Source organism: Lissotriton helveticus, chromosome 5_1, assembly GCF_964261635.1.
Source record: "Lissotriton helveticus chromosome 5_1, aLisHel1.1, whole genome shotgun sequence".
Taxonomy (NCBI): Eukaryota; Metazoa; Chordata; class Amphibia; order Caudata; family Salamandridae; genus Lissotriton; species Lissotriton helveticus.
Genome location: NC_136065.1, coordinates 22,459,020 through 22,485,558, shown reverse-complemented (window position 1 = coordinate 22,485,558; position 26,539 = coordinate 22,459,020). Strand labels below are relative to the sequence as shown.

The 26,539-nt window shown below is 48.9% G+C and overlaps 1 protein-coding gene across 13 annotated transcripts in view; it reads right to left on the bottom strand.

The window, feature by feature from the left end:
• Positions 1 to 26,539, bottom strand: part of LOC144754085 (uncharacterized) — a 716,823-nt gene that overhangs the window by 91,637 nt on the left and 598,647 nt on the right. For 6 of the 13 annotated variants that reach the window (XM_078641635.1, XM_078641639.1, XM_078641636.1 and 3 more), the window contains exon 1: positions 14,194 to 16,344. The exons of 5 other annotated variants lie outside the window; for them this stretch is intronic. In XM_078641635.1, coding sequence (XP_078497761.1) covers positions 14,497 to 16,236 — 1,740 coding nt within the window. In that variant the 5' untranslated portion in view covers positions 16,237 to 16,344 and the 3' untranslated portion in view covers positions 14,194 to 14,496. Of the gene's footprint in view, positions 1 to 14,193; positions 16,345 to 16,583; positions 16,635 to 26,539 lie in introns of those variants that run through there. 2 more of the 13 variants (XR_013594650.1, XR_013594648.1) reach the window with 2 other exon arrangements.

Below are 26,539 nucleotides of genomic sequence, written 5' to 3'. Positions count from 1 at the left end.
CAGTTGAAATAGATATAACTGAAGAGTTCTCTCTGACAGTTAATTACATGATCAAACACAAATGCCACCACGATCACAGAGCACTGAATAACAAACAGTTCATTACATGCTCAAACAGCAAATACCACCGTGATCACAAAGGGCCTCTTTGTAACTGGTCAATTGGAGCTTTTAGCAGCAGAGGCATAGAAACTGTTTCCACACGCTGCTTGCCCCTCTGAACCCCAAAACATCTAAACACATACACAGGACACTCTTCACATGCCCTATTCCCTGAAACGACTCAACTTTTCCACTCCAAATTTAAACGCATCGCCCATGGCGGACACTTGCTTCGCCAACGTGATTACATCAGTGCATAATCCCATATGAGCAGCACAGCTGTGAGCCAGGGCGATGGAAACAGAAAGGAGAGCCGGGGTTCCCGGGTGCGCAGGCACGAGCCCATACACTTAGGTGTTTCTATAGTCTGAGGCTTTGTGAAAAACCGCAGCAATTTTCGTCTCGCGCCTTCATAAACATGATGTGAAAAATCAAAACAAGCCGCGGCCGGCTGCTGATAGGGCACTTGGAAATGCTGCTGGATGAATCAGACCCGGGAGCCACGGCGGACAGAAGTCGCCAACGACGCCTACCCAAAACGGACATAATTTAGACACACGTGAAACGTGGGAAGCGCTTACCTGCAAAGGGCCCTCTCTCTCCCTGCCGCTGCTCCCTACTGAGCCGGCGACCACACGGCCATGTTCTCCCGGCAACAGCTCCAAAGCTTTTGTCCCTGCCAGGAAAAGAGGAGTGGTGCACTCATTCCCACGGCCTGCAAGTGCAGAGGAGTAGTGCCAGCTAGCACCTCGGACGTATACTGCACTGGTACTTTTTCACTTCCAATACCTGTAGCCTCAGCCTGAGTCTTGGCGGGAAACTCTTTTCCTTAAGTGTGTGCTCCTCATCTCCATGGTAATAGTGCACCTGTTTATAACAAGCTGGAGGTGGGCTCGGGCGCAGCACGTCTTCCGGAGACGAGCACTCTGGAGTTAACGCGCACAAGCTGGAGGTGGGCTCGGGCGCAGCACGTCTTCATGTCTTCCGGAGACGAGCACTCTGGAGTTAACGCGCACAAGCTGTTCCACTGTGAAGCGCGTTCACAGACCACAATCGGCTCGTGCCCAGACCAGAATCGGCTCGTGCACAGCTCTGTCTCCCTTGGGAGGAAACATGGCGACTATAAGTCTCGTTGGCGGCAGCGCTTTGCGCTGCAACGCCAGCAAGACCTAAAAAATGGGTGAGCTTATGTTGGTTGCTAAGTGCACGAGCACAAGAGGCTGCTTCTGTGGCGAAAGGCAGGGGTGACCGAATCAGACTTCTCTACCACTACAATCAAACATTACAAAGGAGCAGTTAAGTTCAACTTTACTAAAGGAAAACATACTGGAACTCTACTACCTCATATTTTGACACGTATGCATAACACATAGTCCTGGCTTAATCGTGCTTCCTGTCCCGTTACATAAAAAATACAACAAACCAGTCTCATAAGAGTTTATAATAATGTTCAAAATAGTTCAAAGTTAATTTTCTGTTAACAACACGACTTCCAAAAATATTTTTCTCGTTTCCCAATGTCACTTAATGCAATACAAGGAAGCAACAGGTCTTTAGCAAAAGGAGATCCTAGATCTGTGTAGCAAGGTTCGGACTGCAGCTGCAGTGGGCTATGAGGGAAGTTACAACCAAATATTCAAGATGGCCGTCACGCCTCCTAAGGGACTAATTTAATTTTTGGTGGATGGAGTAAGTACTGTCACCATGCCTGAGTACTTGACTCCCGCCATGGCGAGGGTACTCTGCCTACAGTATTTAGGGATGCCCGCTGCCCCTGCAGACGTATATAGCCTTTCCAGGAACCACCATCACGTACATGATGGAGACATACATCAAACGTACAACTTTTTTTTCTTGATCCGTTGCTTGGTCAAACAAAATGTATTGTTCCTCTCGTAGTCAGATGTATTCAAAGCCTTAGCCAACACATGTTGCGTCGCATTCGACTGATGTTAGCATGCGACTTCTTCAGGGCTAAGAAACATGTAGAGAGACATTATAGGTATCCAAGTTACACCTAATGGCACAGCCCCACTGTGACATTGCATCACAAAAGGATTCGGTTCATGTTCCCTACTTGAACCTGTGGAAATCCATGCTATTTAAGTGGTAGACTTCGAAATCATTGTGAGGCAATAGTCGACTATTGGTAAATCAAATATGTGACTTCTTTACACAAAGGAAAGTAAATTCTATGTCAGGACCGGAGGCTTTGGATTATGCTAACACTTTCTATGCTTTATTGCACAGCAGCCATTTTAAAACTTAAATTAGACCACATTTCCCAAACACCCTTGGGAAAATATGGTCGAAAAAACAAATCAAAGAGGGGACAACATTTCCCTCAGTCCATAATGTCCAGTCATAGCTCAGGAACCCTCTCCTAGTCCGTCCTTGCTGCCCTGCTCCTCCTCTTTCTTTGCTGCTCAGCAGCCTCAGATGAGTGTTTTTCGTTTTCTCTGCCTAATATTGAATTTGTATATAGTCAGGCAGCCGCGGGACGGTTTTCAATGTCCAGCGCCTGCCTCTTTTGTTTGTGCATTGTTATTTAGTATATTGTTTATTTGGTATATTGTGCTGGGTTTTCGCGCTGTCCAAGCGCGTTGTGGCGTCTTACCTCAGGTTTGATTTCAGGCCTGTTTGAGTGAGAGCTTCACCGTGCTGCCGCTGTCCCAATCACTTCAAAGTTCTTCTGCGTGGGTTGTGTGACGTTTGGAGGTCCGACTCGTTTGTTTCTGTCACCACCCGCTCCCTCATGGCCTTGTGAGGCGCGGTTTGTACCCCCGACCGCCAGGAGCGCTGCCGCGTGATTTCACTGTGGCGGCTCCTCTTGCTGGCAATGGTGCGTGCAGAATTCTTCTGGTACATTCCTTTCATTCCGCCCGCGGTTGCCTGCCAGCCTTCACGTCCCCTGGAGACTGACACCCTCTTGGAGGGTCTGTAGAGCTCAGGTCGCACCTGCTGAACACTCGATTTTTGAGTCGGTGTGTGTGTGGTTTTTCTGTGACGCCCGCAGGGAGTATTCTTTGCATTTGCAATTCAGGCATTTGATTCTACAGGCTGCATTGGGGCCTGGTGGGACACGTCCCAGGGCTGATAGTGTGTGTTTCTCCCAGCACTTTCGCTGTCCCTAAGGCTCTTTGGGGGTCTTCAACATTTAATTGAGTTCTACCCTGTGAATTGTGCTGGTCCCCAGCAGTTAAATTTCCAGTCTTTAGACTGTAGGGGGTGCCACTGGTTTTTCTTGGTCTCCGTTCAGTGGTGGTTTGGATGGCTTAGCATGTCCCAACAGGGAGACAATAACTGGGGGGAGGATCCCCTCACTCAATTGGCGTGGGATGACGATTTCTACGACGAAGTGGGTTCCTCTATCTACCGCACCGTAGACGAGGTCATGGGCCCAATTGAGGAGCGCCTTTGCAAAAAGCTAGAGCAGGTCTGTGCTTAGTGGGTCCCGCCTGCGCCTTCTACCCAGCAAGCAGTTCCTGATAGTGAACCGGCACCCGCGAAGCGCCCCAGGGTGGACGGTGTTAATCAGGATGCTTTTGAGCGCTTGCGTGAGGCCTTCATGGCCCAAAAAGCTCTGCAGCCCCCTCCTGTAATTTCCCCTGCAGCGCCCACTGATCCCCTCAGCCGTGGCGTCCCTCCGCATTGCCGCCCCCCTCGGACACTCAGCCTCCCAGAACTCCTGATGCATCCTCGGTCCTCGGAGTGGACACCTTCTGTTAAGGTAGCCAGTTATGTGGCCAGTAGGGTCCGTCCCCCAATGGGCAAGGAGGCTCGCAGTCGCCTGCGGTCCGAATGCCCTCGCCCCTTCCTTGACGGAAAAGTCGCGCAAACGCAAACGCCTGAACTCGACCCAAAAATGGCGACTTTTCATGCTAAGTTCATCAAGGACCCCAAGAAAGGGATAGACCGTTCCTGGTGGGCGTGCCAGGATAAGCTCCTCGATGCCCTCGGTCCCATGACTATGATATTAGATATGGCTGAGGATGCCAAAACTTCAGGAGCCCTGATTTCGCCTGAGGCCCTCTCTGTGTGGGCGCAGAGGACAATAGTTTTCTTAGGAAATGCAAATTCTGTGCTTTCCACAGAGCGCAGGAGGTCATTTTTGATTACGGTGGACCCGAAGTTGGCGGATTTAGTGGATTCAGAGGCTGGAGCAGTTGCTCAGGGAGGTTTGTTCGGGGAACCTTTCATCAAGGAATTAGGAAAGTTTGTTAATATTTTCTCCTCCTTAGATCGGGCCCAGTCTTCTATCAAAAAGGTGTTTCCCTGACGGGTTTTCCGTGGGGCCAGTCGAGGCAGGTCCCCAATTTACACCATATTCCAGGGGACAAGGTTCCAGACAGGGGCAGTACCAAACGCTACTCCAATTTTTTTCCGTCCCGTGGCAGATGTTCCAGGGGCAGAGGTTTCCGCGGCGGGGACAACGCCACTAATCCTGGTAAGTCTCTCTTTCCGTGGTGAGAGTGGGGGTCGCTTGACCGGCTTCAGAGTGTGTGGCGGTCAATCACGTCCGATGCTTGGGTCCTCCAGGATGTGCTCCAGCTAGTGGATTGGATGGCCCGGTTGGATTTAAAAGATTCTTACTTAGCCCTCCCTATTTTCCCTCCTCACAGGAAGTTTCTGCAATTCCTCTGGCACGGTCAGGTGTTCCATTTCACCACCATTCCTTTCGGGTCGCCTCCGCCCCTTGGTGCATTGCCATGGTTCTCAAACCGGTGGTGGAGTACCTCAGGGCACGCGCCTAATCATTTACTTGGACAATATGCTCTTGCTAGCCCAGGACCACTTCGGGACCAGTTACAGCAAGCCGTGACTCTTTTGGAGAGCTTAGGCTTTGTTATAAACGCCAAAAAGTCCTTCTTGGTACCAGCTCAACGTATTACGTTTTTGGGCTTCGTGGTCGATTCCACGGCGGCAACCGTCAGTCTTCCCTCACGGAAGGTGGCAAAAATTTGTCAGGAACTCAGACGGACCTTGGTCAAGAACACGGTTCCCCTGCGGCAGATAGCACGCATTGTAAGGTTGTTGTCAGCCTCGATCCAGGCGATATTCCTGGGGCCCCTTCACTATCGGGCCTTCCAGCAGCCCATGGCCAAGTGCTTACGGAAAGGGCTTCCTTACTCCCATCCAGTCTCCCTTTCAGGGGAAGTTGTGGAAGAGATTAGTTGGTGGCTCTCCCACATGGAAGCATGGAATGGGAGAGCCATCTTTGGTTCTGTTCCAGATCTGATCCTAGAGTCTGACGCGAGCAGGTCAGGCTGGGGCACCAGGTGCAGGGATTTCTCCACAGGCAGTTTGTGGTCATCACAGGAACAAGAGCTTCACATCAACTGCCTAGAGCTGTTGGCGGGTTCTTTCGCTGTGCGTTGTTGGACCAAGGAAAGGGTCCAGTCTTGCGTCCTTTTGAAGATGGACAACGTTTTGGCGGTCAGGTATATAGACCACCTCGGAGGTACTCGCTGGAAGGTGCTTTCGGACCTGGCAGCAAATCTCTGGAAGTTTTGCCTCGACAATCGGATCTCGTTAACAGCGGAGTATCTCCCGGGTCTAGAGAATCTGGTGGCCGACTGGCAGTCGCGCCTTTTCAGAGATTCCAGTCTATGGAAGTTGCATCCGGACATTTTTTCTCGGCTACAGGACTTTTGGGGTCCTTTTTCTGTGGATCTTTTTGCTTCCAGATTGGATCACCAGCTGCCTCGTTTCTTCAGCTGGAGGCCGGATCCCTGGCGGCAGCCACGGATGCGATCCTGCAAGACTGGACACAGGAGGAACCATATGCGTTCCCTCCTTTCGCCATGATCACAAGGGTCTCAACCCAGATCGGGCGACAGCATGGTTCTCCTTATGCCCATTTGGAGGGCTCAAGTGTGGTTTACGATTCTTCTGGAACTTTCTTGGGATTCTCCAATCCCACTCCCCCGCTTTCCAGAGCTTCTCCTCAATCCAGAGGGAGTTTCTCATCAGATGGTTCTCGACGGCTCTCTCCACCTCATGGCCTGGAGGATTAAAGGGGACGATGGTCGCTCCCGTGCCTTTCGCAGTTCGCTGAGAGCCTCTTGTCAAGGGCCTGGTCAGATAGTACCAGCAAGCGTTATTGCTCGGACCGGACAAGATGGTGTCGTTGGTGTGAGCGATGGGGTTGTGATCCCGCGGGTGCCGACATAGTTCACATTTTGAATTTTTTGGCACACCTGGCTCAGCAAGGTCTCGCTTATTTGGCCGATCAACACTTTCCGTTCGGCAATCTCTGTGGGACATTTCCTACTGGATGGTAAGCCTGTGGGAGAACATCCCTTTGTTTGCAGGCTCTTGAGAGTTCTCCGTTTATCGCTTCCACCAGAACTCAGGTACTCGGAGCTCTGGGATGTCAACAGAGTGCTTAATCTTTTTCTTTCATGGAAGCATAACGAATTTCTTTCTCGCAAGGAATTATCTGCGAAGTTAGCAATGCTTCTTTGTTTGATTTCATGCTGAAGAGTTTCGGACGAGCGAGCTCTGGTCATCACAGGCAGAATTTTCTCTACTTCGGGGGTTTCTTTCACTGTTAGTCACAGGACTAAGACGCATACACGAACTATTGAGTACCCAGCGTTCCCAGACGCTCCTAAGCTTTGTGTGGTGCTTTGTCTGAAGGCGTATGAGGAGATGTCTGAGGAACTTTGCCCTCCTGGAGAGCATCAGCTCTTAATTGTGCTTAAATAGCCACACAAGGCAGTTTCATCGCCCACTATAGCACGTTGGGTTATGCAGGAGGCAGGCATTAGCCTACGACACTTTGGGGCTCACTAAGCAAGAGGTGCTATGTCCTCAAAAGCGTTTTCACTGGGAGCTCGTTTAGAGGACATTATGAATGCAGCGGACTGGTCCTCAGATTCAACTTTTGAAAGATTCTATTTTAAGCCAGTAATTGATATGGCCCATTTGGTGGTAAGTAAGCTTTGAAGCAGCATAATCCGAAGCCTCCGGTCCTGACATAGAATAAAAAATTTCCTAGCTAATGTAACGGAAAGTTTCAATTTTATTAAGGACTCGGATGCGAGGATTATCCCACCGCAGATCTCCATGTGATTCCCCTCCCCTCCTCCCCGTTGGGAGAAACTATGTGTTTTTTCATTTGATTTTGTTTTCTCTGCAGTATTGTTTGCTTTCACTAATGCAGCATTCTGATGTGATGCTTAAACCTGTTCAGGGTTATGTAATTGGCATCTTCTACTATTTTTATTTTGTTGCTTTGTATCCGCTGGTTTGCTTGACCTCTCTGGGCTCAGGTCCTCATGTGTTCTTTGGTTTTTTCCAGGATCAGATTCCGGAAAACAGGACACCTGAATGGACAGACGGAGCTTCGCCGCAAAGAAAGAGGAGGAGCAGGGCAGCAAGGACGGTCTAGGAGAGGGTACCTGAGCTATGATTGGACATTATGGACTGAGGGATACGTTGTCCCTTCTTTGTTTTGTTTTTTCAACCATTTTTTCCCAAGGGTGTTTGGGAAATGTGGTCTAAGTTAAGTTTTAAAATGGCTGCTGTCAATAAAGCATAGAAAGTGTTAGCATAATCCTCGCCTCGGAGTCCTTAAAAGAATTGAAACTTTCTGTTACGTTAGCTAGGAAATTTTTCACTCATAAATCATAATGTGACTTTTGTGGTGACTCTTATAATTGTGGTAGGTAAGAGGACACCCCCTTAATGTTGCCTACCATCAATACAATCAAGGAAATGGAAAGAGAAACATGCATTTGCAATGCAATAGGCCTCGCATTTGCTAGAGTTTGAGCTATTGGCATTGTAAATTACAATGCTTTTTATTTATGTGTGGGTCTTGAAAACAAATAAATAAAAGGCGTTGTCATTACAATGCCAATAGCTTAAACTCTGGCAAATGCGAGACCTATTGTATTACAAATGCTTGTTCTCTCTGTACCTGCGTATTAGAGTTTATAACATGGTACAACACAATGACTGAGAAAGCCAGTTGGGCGGTAGTGACCTCACGGTTTTCGCACAAAAGCATCAAAGAAGCCAACAGAAACAAAACCTTGCCACATCAACATTACGGCACTCGTTTGAAGACTGACTTTTTTTCCTAACGTGAAGTATAAGCACACATTGTTCTGAATGATGAAATGTATAAGGTCTTTAACGGAAGCAGGACTTTCTCACTGTGTCACCTTCCCTATCAAGTTGGTAAAGAAATACTGGAAAACTACTGGAGTTCAAAGAACATGAGTAGCTGAGGCACGCGAGACCGATCGGATGGTATGGCATAGGAAATACCACAGGATTGCCGCAGCCAAAGAAAGTCAACTGTGCTAAATGCGAGAAAGCTGGCATGGTCATGTGGGCAAGAAAAGGCTGCTTGTACCATACTGGTATTTAGTTGATGACCGAGAAAAGTGTGTCAAATGTATCACTTGCCAGTGACTACAACCCTGGCCTTCAGGAAGACATAACTTGCCCCACAAGCTGCTGGAGACACTAGAATTACTCCAACAATCAGGCATGGGCTCTCCACACAGTTCACTCCTCAGTAACGGCAGCCTTTTGGAGCCGGACTCAAGGACGCTGAAATACCACTCTGAAAGGCAAGAGATGGAGGGATCATTTCTACTTTTCCTTCTCAAAGATTGCAGATCGAAGCATTACCAAGGCCATAAAATGATCACAATTCAGAGATCACAATCATCAATCTTCAGAATATCTTTCAAACAAATTCAGTTTAGAAAGGGTAGATCTTGTGTCAATGGACATTTGAGTAAAGGCATTTTTACTGCTGCTGGATAACAAAACACTTCAACATTATTTTCTTGTTTTTTTTTTGTAAAGCACCACAAACCACCCCCCATACGGCAGACTCGAAGCACAGAGAGTCCAATACACAGATCGCAGAAGGATCACTTCAAGACTGACAGTAGGCACTCACCAGTGGAATATAATTACCTGACAGAATCCATTATTCTCAAATGCCAACATAGATGATTAAGCCTTCTAGGAGAGTCGTGCGACTTGAGGTGTAGATAGCAGCTGGTTTTAGGCATCTAACCTACAGCCCAGGTACAAGGCAAGCGATTGAAAAGGGTCTGGCTAACTCGGTCTGTTCAGTAAATGAGTTTTTTGCGTTCTACCCACCATAAAAAAGGCAGTTTCAAGCCGTGGGTCCATGGCAGTGAATCCGAGAGGTAGGACCCTGGCACACTGAGAGTCCCAATACCAGCTTTATTGCAACTGATCAGCTACAGAGGGTGGAAAATATGGGATGAAAATCGTAGTCAAGCAATGATCCATTTAACACTTTGTGGAAGTGACTGAGGGAATGGATATTCTCTCTTCCCTTTCCTGGAAGCCAGAGAAGTGTCAGGGGAGGCATACAAAGGTTGTATCATTTCAAACCACTTGGGTGAGATATGACCACAACAAGAAACACAAGGCTGCCATTTCTGGATACCTTTCAGGAATAGACACGCATATTACCTTGCAGGCTGGGTGGTCCCGAAAGAAAAGGTATCACAGAACACATTTGCACTTTTATTTATGGCTGAAGCGCGGGTGTTACATCCTCCCTCGATGTCTTCTTACACTACGGACTTCTGGCTAACAATGATCCCACTGTTGAGGGCAGGCCTATTTCCTAGAGCGCTCTCCGCACTCCTGAGAAAACGCTGCAGGACCCGAAAACAAATCGCTTCTTAAACCGAGCTTCCCAAGAATTCTCCAGGTGTTCAAGCGCTTAGCGACATGTCTGCTGCAGAATCCCGGGCAGCGCTAGACCCGCCACGACCTGTCCCGGGGGTTTAACCTTTTGAATGCTATGGGGATTTTTCCCCTGTGCTGGAAAATCATGATTACCATTATTCATGACGAGCTGGGCTCGTCATGAGCGTAGCAGGAGGCTACTGCATGACGAGCCCAGCTCGTCATGAGCGTCGAAGGGGTTAATGGGCTTAAAAACAACCACTGCCCCAGTCTCGGGAAATCCCCCCTTGGTATCCACTGCCTTTCCTGTAGTCTGGCAGACTACCACATACTAGGCCCGGCCTTCAAGGAAGATGCAAGAATTCCTTTCAGGCTTGACACTATGCTGGGCCGAGGAGCCGGGCCTGAGGCGGCCGCATTTCAGGCCCTCACATCTTTAGGGTGAGTAGGCCTCTGCCTCAGAAAGATGCCCAAGCAATGCCTGGCATGTGACGACCTTCTCCTCTGCCCTACATGTCTTTCAGCCCCACTGCCACCACGACTCTGTATTGCAATCTCCTACTGCAAATAATCACCCGACGGTACGTCAGGCAGTGTACAGGGAACGGAAAGCAGCCAAAAAACGGAAAAGAAGTTTAACGGGGAGGGAGTGAGTCTAAATCTGCCGTCATTATAAATAACCACCAAAAATAATGTAACCTTTCGAATGAATTTTGACAGTCTAATGCGTAGCCATGTATTTAGCAAGAGCCAAGTCACTGAAACAGGGCATTGGCAATTTTGCTTGCAAAAGTCCCAATTAGAATGCCAGCCCAGGGGGCTCTGTTCCGGCTGCAGAGAGGAGAGTGGAAACCTGCAAAACCAATTATTCAAGTGCTGTCTGGGTCTTTCTTCCTTCGGTGATCGACACAATGAATCCCATAGAATTCTGTAATAGAAATTGTAAGTGCGGCTGTAAGAGAAACAATACAGTTAACCTGAGAGCTATACACTTTATCAATATCATTACCATAAGAGCCATAGGGAAGTACTGCTCTATAGTTTAATGAGCAAGAGTGAGCAAGGAATCCTATTTCAAACGAGCGTCGCATACAGGAAGGGGAGTAGCCACCTACAATAATAAACAAGTGGGAGGGGTGGGGGGAGTGCAGCCGAGAGCAGGGACACACAGCGTTTACCTTGCAGGAGAGAGTGCGATAATTGCTAACCAATGGCGCCGCTGCTCGCTTCCGCAAGAGAAACGCCAAACATGCACGCGTTGCATTAGAAAGCCATGCAAAATATGCAGGTTTTTGGCCAAAATGCTGATCGATTCCAAAAGGTCCCCTCCTATGCATCGCATGCACGCTGCGTAGGCGAGACCTAAAAAGGAATTTACCTATACTCTCTTGGTGCTGAACCTAGAGATAACCAGAAATAAAGGCATGGAGAAATTAATACTGCATATGATTACCCAGTGGCGATTAGCAACAGGTGCTTAGTGTAAACTACAAGGAAACCAACCTTAATTCCGGTTGAACTTCCGTCCCGAAAGGGGTTCAAAAGTAGAAATCGTCCTAAGGCATAGGGATCATGAGTAAGGTTCCAGGTGCCCAATGTGTCACTTGTTGTTCACGTGACAGTGCACCCTTCAGGTAATGTCAATAGGTTCCTAGAAATAAAGTGCATAGCTATACAAATGAAGCCACTCCCATTTTTTAGAACGGATGCATCACAGCCTATCAATTAGCGGGGTCTATCCAACCCACGTACCTCATTTGTGGGTCTTGCAACGTATGTAATAGTCCCAGATGTTGGTTGTAGATATTATTGGTGGGTTGGATCAGTGAAGCAACCCTTCTAAGTGGAGATAGGAATTGTGTGGGCCAGCAGTCAAATAACTGCTTAAGGTCCCCCAATTCTGTAAAACTTCGGGACCAAGACGTCAATAGGAGCAAAGTAAATTATTGTCACAAAAGCAAATGCGCTCAAGCTGCGTTTCCATATGGGTAAGCCCGCTCCAGATGCAATTACGGTGTGTAATTACAGCTCCCAGCATTAACGTAGAAGACCTTACCTGATAACTGTGAATTTTATCCTATGGCGTGAACACTGGGTATCTCCTGAGACCCACTGAGAATCCTGCGTTAAGTAGTGATGTCACGGACATAGTTGTAGTACTACGGCCAGCGCTGACTGTGCTTGAACCACCCATTGTAACGGGTGAGAGGAAGTCTGCCATCTTTGAGTGTTGAAAAAGTGAGTCTTGTAGTGTAATACAAGTTAAATATAACTCCGGGTCTGCCTCACATACAAAATAGATCAATGGCGTACACGAGTCTGTGACCTGCCATGTACCCATGCTGTAATTACTAAACAAATATTTCATAATCACAAAATGGCCTGAGCTGGTATGTCCTAGCTACTGTAATTCTTCATAGTCAGAGGCATGTAACCCAATGTGAGCATAAATCCGCCCTCTTGTCCATGTGAGTAAAAGAAATCACATTAGTGCATATATCGAATAGCGAACAGTCTAGGGGAACTGGTGGTGGCCATCTTGGAATGTTGATAAGAGTAAGTAAAATGGTGGCCAAACAACATGAAGCTCAGTGCTGCGTAGAGTTAAAAAGGGGTGCCCACATGAAAAATGGCAAATTTTGGGACCATTATCCTAGCTTATATATAATGGCAACATTGAGGGGAAGTCAAGGGAGAAAGATTAAACAGTTCAAAAAGTTTCAGAAAGATTACACAGCTCAGAGAGTTCAAATCGGTATGTATAGACAAATTCAAGACGACAGAAAATCAATGTTGAATGTCAAAAATCACGAGTCCAAATGGCAAATTTTGGGACCATTATCCTAGCTTATATATAATGGCAACATTGAGGGGAAGTCAAGGGAGAAAGATTAAACAGTTCAAAAAGTTTCAGAAAGATTACACAGCTCAGAGAGTTCAAATCGGTATGTATAGACAAATTCAAGACGACAGAAAATCAATGTTGAATGTCAAAAATCATGAGTCCACAGGAATTACATACACAGTCCTGTTTACTGCACCTAAAGATATAAAGTCAAACAGTACACTCGCATGTTTTGTGATAAAGCAGAAAGTATATAAGCTGGTAGTTCCAAATCATAGTGGATAGATGTACAGGGAGCATAGGAAAGTGGTGTTAAACGTTCAACGTCCTTAAGTGATAATAATGTATCCGAGTGGGATAGCAATCAATGGCATAATACCCACCAAGTATGGTACGGCTGATAACCTAGCAATATAAGAAGTACCAAATGTGCATTTAAGGGTAAATAACATGGTTACAGTTAAGGTCACACAGGTAGGTTTAGGTGTCAAATGTCAAAGCATGTAAGTACAGAAGACCATAGGGATGCTGTAGATACGAAATGCTTGCAGAGTAAGGGTCCTCGTATCAGCAACCCTTGTGCCAGGAACAAAAACTCAGTCCCCTAAAAAGTAATGTAATTCGTGGTCAGTATTTAGGCCCCTTTCTATACCTTTGAGTCGCATGTTCTAAGTCTCCTCTCTCCTCCTCAGGGTGAGTTCTCTATTTCCACCTCTAATGTCCCTGGGTATGATGTCAAAACCGTATAAATTGAAGGTGTTGTGATTATCCTGAGCAGGACATTCAGCTAAGTTCATAGCTATAGGATACCTGGTGTTGGCCTATTTGACTGCCCTCATGTGTTCCCCAATGTGGTCCTTCAGTAAAATCCCAGCTGCAGCATTGCAAGGACGCAGGGGACCACAGGGAAACTTAATTTAGCATTAAAGATGCCTACCGCAACTCCCAGGTGTCTTGAGAGTCCAGGAATCATATCCCATGGTAGTCCTTGCTGTGTAATTGTGCAGAATAACCTCCAAAGATTAGAAGCTGTTTGCCAAATGGTGCTGAGGTTCTTTGTACGCTTTCCTTCTTTTGAAATGAGCTAATGCGAGTACATAGAGCATAAGGCTTACGTGCCAGCTATGATTGACTCCTTTTTTGGGGGTGCCTCCTCCACATAACATGTGGTGGTATTCCTACTGCCATAATAAATGTCCATTAATCCCGGATCCAGGTCTAGCGGGCTAAGAATAAACATAGAAATGAATGCCTACTAATATTGAAAATGTGAATGTAATGCATGAGGCAATAACAGTGTTGGGTGTAATCACTGAGGAAACTGTACTGGGCGGGCAGGCAGTACCTGGAGAGGTAACTATATGGAGAGATAAACCAAAATTAGACTTTATCGATCAGTAGCAAGGATTTCATGACGTATCCCAAAGGGTTACATGTACTTTGAGATATGAGTAGGGGCTATATTACTAAATAGATGTTAGTAAATAAATATAATGTAAAAAGATGCTAGCATGTTCTCTCTCAGAACGGTTGGGAGTCTTTATACATACCTGGCAAAATAACCGATATCCATGGGTAACTCATGCAGAGTGGGTATTCTTCACCGTGTAGACCAGCAAAAGCAGGTAAATCACATATAGAAAGCATGTAGTGCGTTACAGGGGACGTCAGAGGATCATACAAAAGTGGCACCAGTTCAAACAGGAAATTATTTGGATTATTTTTGATACCTTGCAGCAGGTGTTCCTATAGCATATTTCCTAGAGACTGTTAGTCCTGTTGCAGTTTAAATTGGGGTGGATGTTATTCTTGGATCAGTTGCTTAAAAAGGCAGAATAGTGAAAGGATTACTTTTATGTTTTTTTTGCATTTCTTGAAAGCACATTCCTTGTTTTGTTTTTGGGGGCAGGAACTGTTAAAACAGGTTTGGCTCCAGCTACAGAGGATGCTCGGCTAGGTGACTTTTTGGTGTTTTTGGCTGGGGCAAGTACTATAGTAGTAGTTGTGACTTTGGTAGATTTGACTGGGGCAGATCTTACTGTTTTTTTTTCATCTGCCTCAGATATGTCCGTGTCAGGTTTTCGGTTGGTGGGTTTGAATGGTGCAAGTTCTATAGAAACAGTAGTGACTTTGGTGTATTTTACTGGAGCGGGTTGCACTAGGGCCTCTTCTTCTGCATTAGATGTGGCTGGGCTAGATTTCATTTTGGTATGCTTGGCTTGATCACTCAAGACTTTGGTGGAATTTACTGGAGTGGGTTGCACTGGGGCCTCTTCTGAATCTGATGTGGCTGGGGTAGTTCTAATTTTGGTGTCCTTGGGTCGAGCAGGTACTATAGAGGCACTCAAGACTTTGGTGGATTTTACTGGAGCGGGTTGCACTAGGGCCTCTTCTTCTGCATTAGATGTGGCTGGGGTAGATTTCATTTTGGTATGCTTGGGTTGAGCAAGTACTATAGAGGCACTCAAGACTTTGGTGGAATTTACTGGAGTGGGTTGCACTGGGGCCTCTTCTGAATCTGATGTGGCTGAGGTAGTTCTAATTTTGGTGTCCTTGGGTCGAGCAGGTACTATAGAGGTACTCAAGACTTTAGTGGATTTTACTGAAGTGGGTTGCACTGGGGCCTCTTTTTTTGCGTCAGATATGACCAGGTTAGGTTTTTGTTTGGAGTGCTTGCGTTGAACTAGTTTCAAAGAGGCAGTTGCGACTTTGGTGGATTTAGCAGGGGCGGGTTTAACTGAGGCCTTTTCTTCTGTATCAGATGTGGCTGGGGAATGTGTTTGTTTGGTGTGCTTGGGGCAAGAAAGTACTATAGATGCAGTAGAAACTATGGTGGATTTGACTGGGGTGGATTCTTCAGTGGTGATTTTCACTGGTGTTTCTTCTTCATCTGATGCGGTTGCCTGGGTTGCATGTTGGCCAGATTTAACTGGTGCAAGTGCTATTGAGGCAGCTGAATCTTTCTTGGATTTGACAGGGACAAAGAGTTCTGTCGTGTACTTGACTGGGGTGTGTTCTTCATTGGTGTACATGACGCCAGTGGGTCCTTCACTGGTGTACATGTCCGCTGTGGGTACTACACTGGTGTACATGACCGGGGTGTGTACTTCACTGGTGTACATGACCGGGGTGTCTACTTCACTGGTGTATGTGACTGGAGTGTCTACTTCACCGGTGTACGCGACTGGGTCAGGTTCATCCGTGGGATATGTAACTTCGTCCTTTTCTTCCTTGGTGTACATGACTGGGGTGCGTGTGGTTCTGCCTCTCACATTTGCAACACGTGTCGTTGAGGCATGCTTGGCTTGAGCTTCTGTGGGCGTGAGATGCGGGCAGGTGCTAGTGCAGACAAGGCAGGGGCAATAATCATGCGCCGAAAGAGATGTATTGAGGCCTGTGGTAGAAGTAACTGTGTAGTTTCCACTGGGGAAGAGACGGGTGTCAAGCATGATGTTAGGGCTGGCATCCCAGTCCCCTGGGGAATCCATACGGAAAGGGCTGCGTGGATAGGGACAGGGGCCTCTGCTGAGGTTACTATTGCTAGGGGAGGGACAACAGGGGCATCCCTTTTCTCGATAGCAGTTACAGGTCATAATGACGGGGGGAGGCTACCTGAGCTAAGGATGGGTCATCTGCACAGGACAGAGAGGAGAGGGAACAGGGAGGGCTCGGAAAGGGCGGGAAACAGCACGCGCATCGTGCCCGGGAGAAGCCTGGAGTGAAGACGAGGCTCAGTGGGAGCGCGAGAACCCTGACGTGCGCAGTGACGTAACAAGGACGCTAGGCACGCGCCGCGCTCTGCCAGCCAGGGGAGGGGAACAATAACAGGACAGGCGGCGACGGGGGCAGAGGGAGGTGCTGCCGCGAGAGCCTCTCGCCCCGCCGAGATCCGAGGCCCAGAGGTTCAGCTAACATAACCTGCGCCCGGCCCCCTGCCTACCTGGCACATAACGGGCGGGGGCTTTTACAATAACCCATCTCGCCCCCCGCCTTTCTCAGCCCAGTGGTATCGCCCGTTCTCGCGCTCCGTCACGCGTCTCTCTGACGCAGGCGCGCGCGCTCTTTCTCAGTCAGAGCGTTTGGCCGAGGCTCCCAGGTCTGGTCGGGCTTTGTTTTCTGCGGCGTTGGGAGCCTGATTTTCTTTTTGAAAAACTGTCGAAATAGTGGGAGGAAAGGTGTTTTGTCAACTTTTACAACGTGCAGCCTGACACGCTTAAAATTACTGTAATGTAAAATTTGACTACGTGTGTTTTTTTTCAACGCACTCGGCGGGTTCGAGATTCCGGAGGTTCCTTTGTAACGGGTTGACCTGAACAAGCTTTGGCTGATTCCATGTTTACAGCGGATTACTTTTATTTTTCAATCTAACGTCCCTTTCAGGCTCCAGATTTTACTGTGTGTACCACGGGTGGTGCCAGGTCTCGGGTAACCAGGCCCAGGACTTTAAATGGGATGAAGAAGGTGTGTGGGGGGGTCTCTAAAAAAGGGCGTAGCATGTGCAGTTCTAGGTGTGGCTTAAGCATTTAAACTACATTTCTGTGATTCTCAGTGTCATAGATGCCATGGTTTCAGATTGCTAATGTGTGACATTTTCATAAATCCAGTGTAACTTTCAATGACTATGAGTGACACTTTCTCGCAAGCAGAACATCAAGCAATGATAGACTTTCACAGGGACTAATATTAAACTGGCAACAGTGAGAGTTCCTGGCTCTCTGCTCCAGCCTCCGGTGGTCATCCCTCCTCCAGTGCACACCCTCAAAACGACTCAAGCAAGCATGAAACTCCTGTTCCTCCCCCTCTTGGTTACTTTTCAACAGAATGGCAGCTATGCATTGCGTCTGACTCCTGAGGTGAGTGCATGTGACTTCACCTGAGCAGGCCGCACTAAGCTCAGCTCCGGGTTAGAGTTGAGGCAGTAACTGTTGTATTTAAAATGACCTGCTGTAGTAGAAGTCAGGCTGCTTTTCATTTGGGGCAAAGCCATTATATTAAGCACACAAAGTCACTGCGCTGCTCTGCGCTCCTTCGGCTTTCACCCAGTAACGTCCATCATGCCGGCCGGCTTCTGCAGGCATCAAGCTGGTGGAGTGAAAGGGGTGCTAAAGCATGCCTAGCATTTTAGCGTAGTGATGCAGACTACCACACTAAAATGCATTAGTCTAACCCCTAATGCGGTTACTTGGCAGGGCTTCAGTGTGTAACCCAACCGGTCTCTCTGGGATTTCTGTTGTTGCATCCAAATATAACAACAAAGCAACTGACATGCATCTTAAACCAGCTTGGACGATTGGCTTTGTCAGTGGTTGAGAAGCGAAGGATTGGATGACTATATATTCTGAACGCTTTTCACTGGTGGTGAAACCCGCAGATAAAGGGGGAGCCCTTGTCTTGTGGTCTAAGGATAAATATCGAGCTAAATCTAACAGCCACATTCTTAATACTGAATGGTACAGGAAACTAACGGAGGACCCCACTATGCAAATAGAGTATGAAATCAACACCAAACCCAAATGGGGACTGAAACAAGGGATCTTGGGTCCCAAAGAATTTTAATTCTTAAATAGAAAACACGAGGATTCCAGTGATATACTTTCTCCCAAAAATTCATAAAAATATGGAACAACCACCTGGAAGACCTATTGTATCGGGGTGCAACTCGGTTCTTGAACCGTTAGCAAAATACGTTGATGTCTTCCTTAAACCTTTCCTGGACCAGGTACCATCACGCCTCAGAGACACCCCAGACTTTATCACTAAGATTGAAGGCCTTCTATTTGACTCGGCAGCAATGGATGGTCTTGTTTGACGTCAATTCATTATATACCCAGATCCCCAAGAGGAGTGCCTGGAGGCTATGGAGTTCTTTCTAGAAACACGAACAAAACCACAAAGAGTTCCAACTGAGTTCATCCTTGATTTAACCAGAATCCCCCTCAAAAGGAACTATTTTAAATTCGAAGGTATGTTCTTCATGCAGGCCAAGGGGACCGCCATGGGGTGTCCTTATGCCCCAGAGATGGCGGTGCTCTTCATGGCCTTGTTTGAGGACCAGTTTATCTTCAAGCACAATCCATTCAGTGGGAACATTTCATCATGGTACCGCTATAATGATGATGTGTGGTGCCTGTGGGAAGGCACGGAAGATGAATTATCCAACTTTTTTGAGTGGCTTAACCCCTTAATTGCTGCCGTCGGCCAACGGTCGTCACGGCCACTACCTCCCCAGTGCTGCGTGCGACCGCTGGACGTCCAGTTCAGCACCGGATAATGGACAGCGCAGCACTGGGGAGGAATTTACAACGCTCCTAAGGAGTTAACAGTAGACATGCTGATATTAAATTTAGCATGACGAAAAATAATACCTCCTTAACGTTTTTGGAAGTTGAGGTGTTCGTATTAGATTGAAAGCTAACTACAACCTTACATCGCAAGCCCACAGACAAAAATACTATTCTACATTATCAGAGCTTTAATCCGAGAAGCCTAAAAGACAATCTGCCGTACAACAAACTGTTAAGAATCAGGCGTAATTACGCCCGCAAAGAGGACTTCATGATCCATGCTGAAGTACTGTGCAAGCAACACAAAAAGAGAGGGTAACAAAATAGATGCTGAAACATGCAACAAAGAGAGCATGGTACACGCCAAGAGAAGAGTTTTTGACTAAAAAGAGCAAGAAACCCCTGGACAGACAGGTATGTGTATCCACGTTTGGCCCACATACTCACAAATGCCGCAAGGCAATTTTGAACAACCGGCATTTGTTGACTGATCTTGAATGTCCCCTGGAAAGGCCACTTTTGCTATGCGAAATAACAAGAGTATCGGTCAACAAATTATACGTACCGATTTAAGAAATATCAAACCCAAGCCAGATTTACGAACACTATGGAATTTGAAGCCAAAGGAGGGACACCACAAGTGTGGCAGGTGTTCAGCATGCAACAATACGGTGAAGAGTACCGAATTTACGCATAACTCAATTAAATGGACACACAAAGAATTCACAAACTGTAAGACCAAGAATATTGTGTATGCCATTATGTGTCCTTGCTTGAAGCTGTACATTACAACAAATAAATCAGAGAATTGTTCCAGGATAAAACAACAAGTTCTAACAGCACCAATGGTTCCACACTGAAGAAAATTAACATTTTGAGAAAGAATTTATGTGGACAGTCTTATCAGGAATTAAAACATCACCAAGAGGTGGTGATGTTGAAACATTATTATAGAAAAGAGAAGCCTACTTGATCATGAAATAAATACAATTGCGTTGTAGAGGGTTTAAATGAAATGTCTGAGCTACATCAATTTTTGCCTTGAGTCCTCTGTAAACTCACAGATTGCAATACAACTTATAATTATCTGAGAAATATGCCTACTGCATCTGTTTTGTTAATATTCTGTTTCCTTTACATAACTTCCCTCCGTAGTGCCCATAAATGTTCAAAACACTCAATGTGTTAAAATTTCACAGACCTCGAGGGGGCGTGGCTAGCAGCCTACAATGGCGGCAGCAGATTAGTGAGGCTCCCGAGCAGTGGAGGCTTCCCGCATGAATCCGTCATAATTATCCTGCAATCTAAGGTGGCTGAAGGAGCGGGTTGGAGCCGGAGTCCTGGCAGCATCTAGGGCTGCAATTTTGTGAAGGACACGACGAGCCTACGGACCCAGAGAGCTGGACGACGCCTGGGACGAGGTGGGGCCTGACCTCAGCCTGCGAGCAGCGGAGCCATAGTCCCCTTGGTGGCCGACCGGAAGTGCACTCTCGGCGGCTGGGTCTGGCCGGAAGTGCCGGTCCATCGCTATTTTTGCCCAGACATCCGCGACCTTCCCCACGGGAGCCCGGAAGCGCTAGCGGAACTCCAGGATCACCAACAGCGGCCGAGGACGCCGTGGAGGCGGACTGGGGGGTGCACCATACGCCTCGGGTCCTGACAACCGAGCCGCCATTTTCGGCGCTGGATGTGCGCTGTTTCCCTGAGGCGGCGGTCACTGTTTGGTGGTGGTAGGGTCGGGGCCCCGAGTACATACAGGGGACTCCGCACACTGGACAGCCTCACCCTCGACGTCAGACGGCCGGTGGCGGCCGCGAACGGGGGGGGCTGGGCGAACCCCCACCCCCCTCCCTTTTCCTTCCCTTCTACGATCCGGTCCAGGGTGGAGAGTCCAGCAAGGATACCTACGCCGGGGGAGCACCTCGTGTCAGTGACATACGGAGACGCACCCGGGACCCTGCCCGGACCCACGGCGCCCCGCCAAGCATCGGACCTAGGATCAGCGCGATTTGGAACTGCGGTGGGAGTGTGGACGAATCCAGTAACCACAGGCGCAGGAGGAATCCTTATCTTCCCTCACAGCAGACCTTACACACCGGCGGGTGTCCGTCCTGCCCTGACCCGAGCACGCGCTGAATCATGGCGCAAAGAAGCCACCGACAGAATGTCACCCAGGCCAAGCTGGACAAATTCGCCTATGAAAGGCACTCTCCACCCCAGGAGCAATGCAAAACGGCGGGGAAGACGACGGAATCGGAGGGGAGCAAAAAGGCCACCATCGAAGACGTCTTGGCAGCGTTGGCGCAGGTGCAAGCGACAGTGGGAGCTACGGCGACAGGTCACCTTGATCCGGGCGGACCTCCACAAAATGTCCGAAAAGGTCAAGCAGATGGAGGTTGTCACCAAATCCTTGGTCGAAGATGTATCCGAACTGCAGACAGCCATGGAAAGATTGCAGACGGACAACAAACTGCTTCGTGACAAGCTGGATGACCAGGAAGGGCGCTCGCGGCGCAACAATGTCCGAATTTTGGGGGTGCCGGAATCGGAAGATACGGGGGCGATGGACCTCTATGTGGAGGACATGATCAAAACAAGGCTTCAGCCCAAGGGACTGTCGAATTTCTTTTCGGTGGAGCGGACCCACAGGGTGCCGGGGGGAAAGCCTAAGACAGGAGGACCACCTCCGCCAATACTGGCACGGCTATTCAATTTCAGGGACCGCGACGCCATCTTACAAGCTGCGCGAGTGGCGCCGGCCATCCAGATCCAAAACTCAAAAATAGCGTTCTTCCCGGACTACACGGCGGAGGTCTCCAGGAGGAGGAGGACGTTTTTGGAAGTTAAGAAAACCCTGCGGGAAAAGGAACTACAATACTCGATGCAATTTCCGGCCCGCCTGCGTGTTGTGGCGGATAAAAAGGTGTGGTTCTTCGACACCCCGGACGCTGCCCGGGACTGGTTGGAGGGATGGCGTACAGTAGACCGGAAGCGGAAACCGCCCAGACAGAATCACGACCACGGAGGAAACAGCGGGACAGGCTCACAATCATCCGGCCGAGGAGGAGCGGAAGGCTCGCCCTCACATGGGTTTGGGGGAGCTGGCGGAGAGGAATGACCCCTACTCAGATAATGGCTTCGGTGTAGACTGTTGATCGTCGACGCATCCTTAGGAAGCTGCTGTTGGACTCTGGTGAAACTACTCCGGAAGCACGCGGGGATGCCGCCTGCTCGGGGAGCTACTCTCCCCCGTACACGCAAGTACTCTGGTTATGGGATGGGTAAAGCGCTCTGCTCAGTTGGGGAGGCGGGCAGTTGAAAGTCCGTTAGGCAGGGAGGGGGGGTTGGGGGGGATGGTTTGGTTAAAGTTAGGAACACACTTGCACGGTCACAGACTGAATCTAGACTTCCAAATGACTCAAGAACAGGTGAGAGAAGCGAGCGGGGATGTACCGCTCCCGGCGGAACCTTTGACACTTGCGTAATCAACTGCGCGCCTGAAGTAGATGCCGCGCTTGCCCGTGGTTGCACTATGTACCCCATGATATCTAATGGCGGGCATTCCAATTCCTGAGGGGGGTGGGGGTGGAGTTGAGACGAGGTGTCCCTCATTGCGCCTCATGACCTGGAACGTGAGAGGGCTGGGAGACAAGGTGTAACGGGGGCTGGTACTGACCACACTCACGAGATTAAAACCCTCGATAGCGCTATTGCAAGAAACTCACTTAATGGGAAATGCCACCAAGGCCATGGATAGACGAGGCTACAAGATGATAGTCCACTCGGGCTTCACGTCGGGCTCCAGAGGGACCGGCATCCTGATGCGCAAAAACACACAATTCATCCCCCTACTCACTAAAACCGACGATGAAGGCTGTTTCGCAGCCCTGCAGGGGCGGTGGGAGGGGAACCTCATCAACCTAGTTTCTGTATACATTCCACCGGCACTACACTCGGTACACCTCCCAAAACTGGGTGACTTCCTTCTGGCTCTTCCCGAGGGGGAGGTTATTATTGGGGGAGACTTCAATGCTATTTTAGATGTACACCTTGACCGGTTTCCTACGCCAACGCCCGCGGGGGAGACCCCCCGCCTCCAACGTTTCCTGACGGCCATAGGCCTGGTTGACATATGGAGACACCTCCACCCCAAGGCGAAACAATACACCTTCCACTCGGCGGTGCATGGGAGTCTGTCGAGGATAGACCACTTCCTGACTCTGGGAGAGGGTCTTCGACACGTAGATACTATGGCGATCCACCCTCGAGGGATCTCAGACCATTCTCCGCTCACCCTTATTCTCTCTTCCCAGAAACGTACACACACTCGCATATATCCCATACAAGCTACTTACCTCAAGATACCCCAGGTCCGCAAGGCTCTTAAGCTTGTAACAACGCAGTATTTCACTGAAAACATCCACTCCGTGCGCTCCTCAGCGGTACTCTGGGAAGCGTTTAAAACAGTATTGCGGGGGCAAGCCATAAACACCATTACAGGATACAAACGGGCACGTTCTCAGGAACTAGATGATCTGGAATTAACCTTACAGAAGGTGTCGACGGAACACGAACATCACCCCACTTCATCCACCCTACATGCGCTGGCGCTGCAACAGCAACTGTATACTGACCACTTGCGCGTGCACGTTAAAGGGCAACTGACAGACACTCAAAATAGGATCTACGAGGTGGGCGACAAGGCGGGGAAACTCCTGGCATGGCTTGACAAACGGGAGGGGACCTCAAGGGGAATCCTAGGGTTGAGGGACGACAGTGGAGAGCTACATACTAGCCCGGAACAAATTGTAGGGCTGCTGGCGTCCCACTTTGAAAGGGTTTACACCCCGGAGAAGATAATCACTCCTGAAATGGCCAGGGAGGTACTAGCGCCGATAGAGGTGCAGACGCTGACAACGGAGGTGTCGTGTGAATTGGACGCGGACATCACCGCTGAAGAAATTCAACTAGCTATTCATGCCCTGCACCCAGGAAAGGCTACGGGGCCTAATGGGATACCGGTGGAGTGGTACCAAGCAATGCCTGAAACCCTTAGTACACATTTGCTGGAGATGTTTAAAGAATGTCTGGAGAAGGGATCCCTCCCGCCAGACCAGAGAGCAGCGACTATAGTAGCTATCTCCAAACCAGGCAAACCTCCTGACGAGTGCTCCTCGTACCGCCCCATCTCGCTGCTAAACGCGGAAGCTAAAATATTGGCCAAGCTCTTAGCGATGAGATTGTTGCCCCATTTGTCCTCTCTCATTCACCCGGACCAGTCTGGGTTCATGCCACACAGAAATACGGCGTTAAGGCAGACTCGGTCACATCACGGGCGGTGATTTTAGCCCTCGATGCCAAAATGGCTTTTGACCTTGTGGAATGGTCCTACTTATTTGAGGCACTGTCCCGCATGGGCTTTGGTCCCCGCTTTGTTGCCTGGGTTAGGCTGTTGTACACTGACCCGGTTGCCCGGGTGGTGGCTAATGGCCATATCTCACGAGAGTTCGCATTAAGGCGTGGAACGAGACAGGGGTGTCCCCTTTCACCGCTGTTGTTCGCAATCTCCCTGGAACCCCTTGCCACACTTATTAGAACCTCGCCCCTCTTGAGAGGCATCCGCTGGAAAGAGGGGTGGGAGGACCGGGTGTCCCTATATGCGGACGACATGCTGATCTATTTGACTGACCCTGACACCGGGGTGCCGGCCCTGTTACATCTCTGTGATGCTCACGGCTTGATATCCGGCTATACAATTAACTGGAGCAAATCGGAAATGTATGTATTGAAAGGTCGGGCACCAGCCCTTGACGCGGGCTGTCCCCATAGGATAGCGGGCTCGTCGTTTAAATATTTGGGCATACACGTCACCAGAGACCCCATAGAATTCGTAGTTAAAAACTTGAAGCCCCATTTGGAGAGACTCGGGCGTGACGTTCACTTCTGGTCGGGACTCCCGCTGACGCTCCTGGGGCGAGCGGCACTTTACAAAATGATGGCCTTGCCAAGATTTTTGTATGTCCTAGAGAACACACCTTACCCGATAACACCTCAATTCTTTCGTACGGTCGCCGCGTTGGTCTCTAACCTGTTATGGGGTGCCCTCCCCGCTCGCATCGCACAATCCAAGCTGCACAGGGGCTGGTTCGACGGTGGTATCGCCCTGCCCAACCTCCAACTGTATTATTGGGCGGCGCACCTTAAACCCATCAACCAATGGCTTCACGCCTCCCAGGCGGAACCGGCGTTCCAGGCAGATAGGGGGCAGCTGGGCAATGATAGCTTGTTGGCTCCATTGTATGACCGTCGTAAAATTCGCACCTTACTAGGACCCACCAGATTAACAGTGACGCTCTGGCATAAGGCGACGGCTGCTCTGGGATGGCAAGGGAGAATCACCAAATTAACTCCACTGTGGGACTCCCGAGTCCTTGGTCGCTTGAGGAATAGCAAAGGATTTTCACACTGGGACACTATAGGAATTTCTACGGTGGGCGATCTGTGGGACAGGGGAGAGGTGCTGCCCTTCAGTAGACTGCAAGAACTGTATGAACTCAGCGAGAGGGAACTCTTTAGATATATCCAGATACGGCACGCACTACTAGTTGCTCTGCCCACAGATACAGACTTGCCCGAATCTTCCCCGCTGGAGGATCGCCTCCTTACTGAATTTATGACGGAACGTGCGACCTCTCTTGTTTACCGCAAGTTGCTCAATAACATGCCAGACCCGACACTGACCTTGAAGGCAAAATGGGAGGGAGACACAACTGACATGGATGAACACGAATGGAATGGGGCGCTGGCGTCACCTAGGGAGGTAGGCATCTCAGCAAGACTATGACTAGTACAACTTAAAATACTACACAGGGTATATTACACAAGGACAATGCTACACCGTATTAACAGGATAGAACACCCTTACTGCCTACGAGGCTGCGGGGAGGAGGGCTCCTTCTATCACACCATATGGGACTGCTCCCGAATCCAAGAATACTGGAAACGGGTACTGCGAACAATCTCGCAGACACTAGACACTACACTAATACCAGAACCAAAGAGGTGCCTGCTAAATGTCTGGGAACCTACAGACCTTTCAAGGTATGGGCAACTCTGGGTAACAATAGGGTTGATGGTGGCAAAGCGAGATATCGCGCAGCGCTGGGGGGTGTCGGAGGTGCCGACCAACTCACTGTGGTGTTTGAACATGGATAGGGTAATGCTGACGGAGAGGGCAGTATACTCTAGCCGTGCCTGTCCGAGAAAATGGAATAAGATTTGGAACAAATGGAATGACTATAGAGGGGGGATTTGCGACCCCTTACCGGAGGATGTCCAGGATGAATCGGATGACGAAGAGCTAGAGGGCTAATGGTAGGGGCGCTTCGAGATAGGGGCGGGATTGGGGGATGGGATTGGGACCCTTGCATGCAAAGTTCAGCAAGCTGAGGGGGCAGGACCTGTGAGGGATGCCAAGTCGAGGGTTTCCACTCCGGCATTAGTACACGGCCCTCGGGGTGGATGCCGAGGCTGGGGGGGGAATCTACTGTGAGAAATCAGGAAGAGATGTCTAGACTCAATAAGTAATGATATACTACTGACCACATGATTG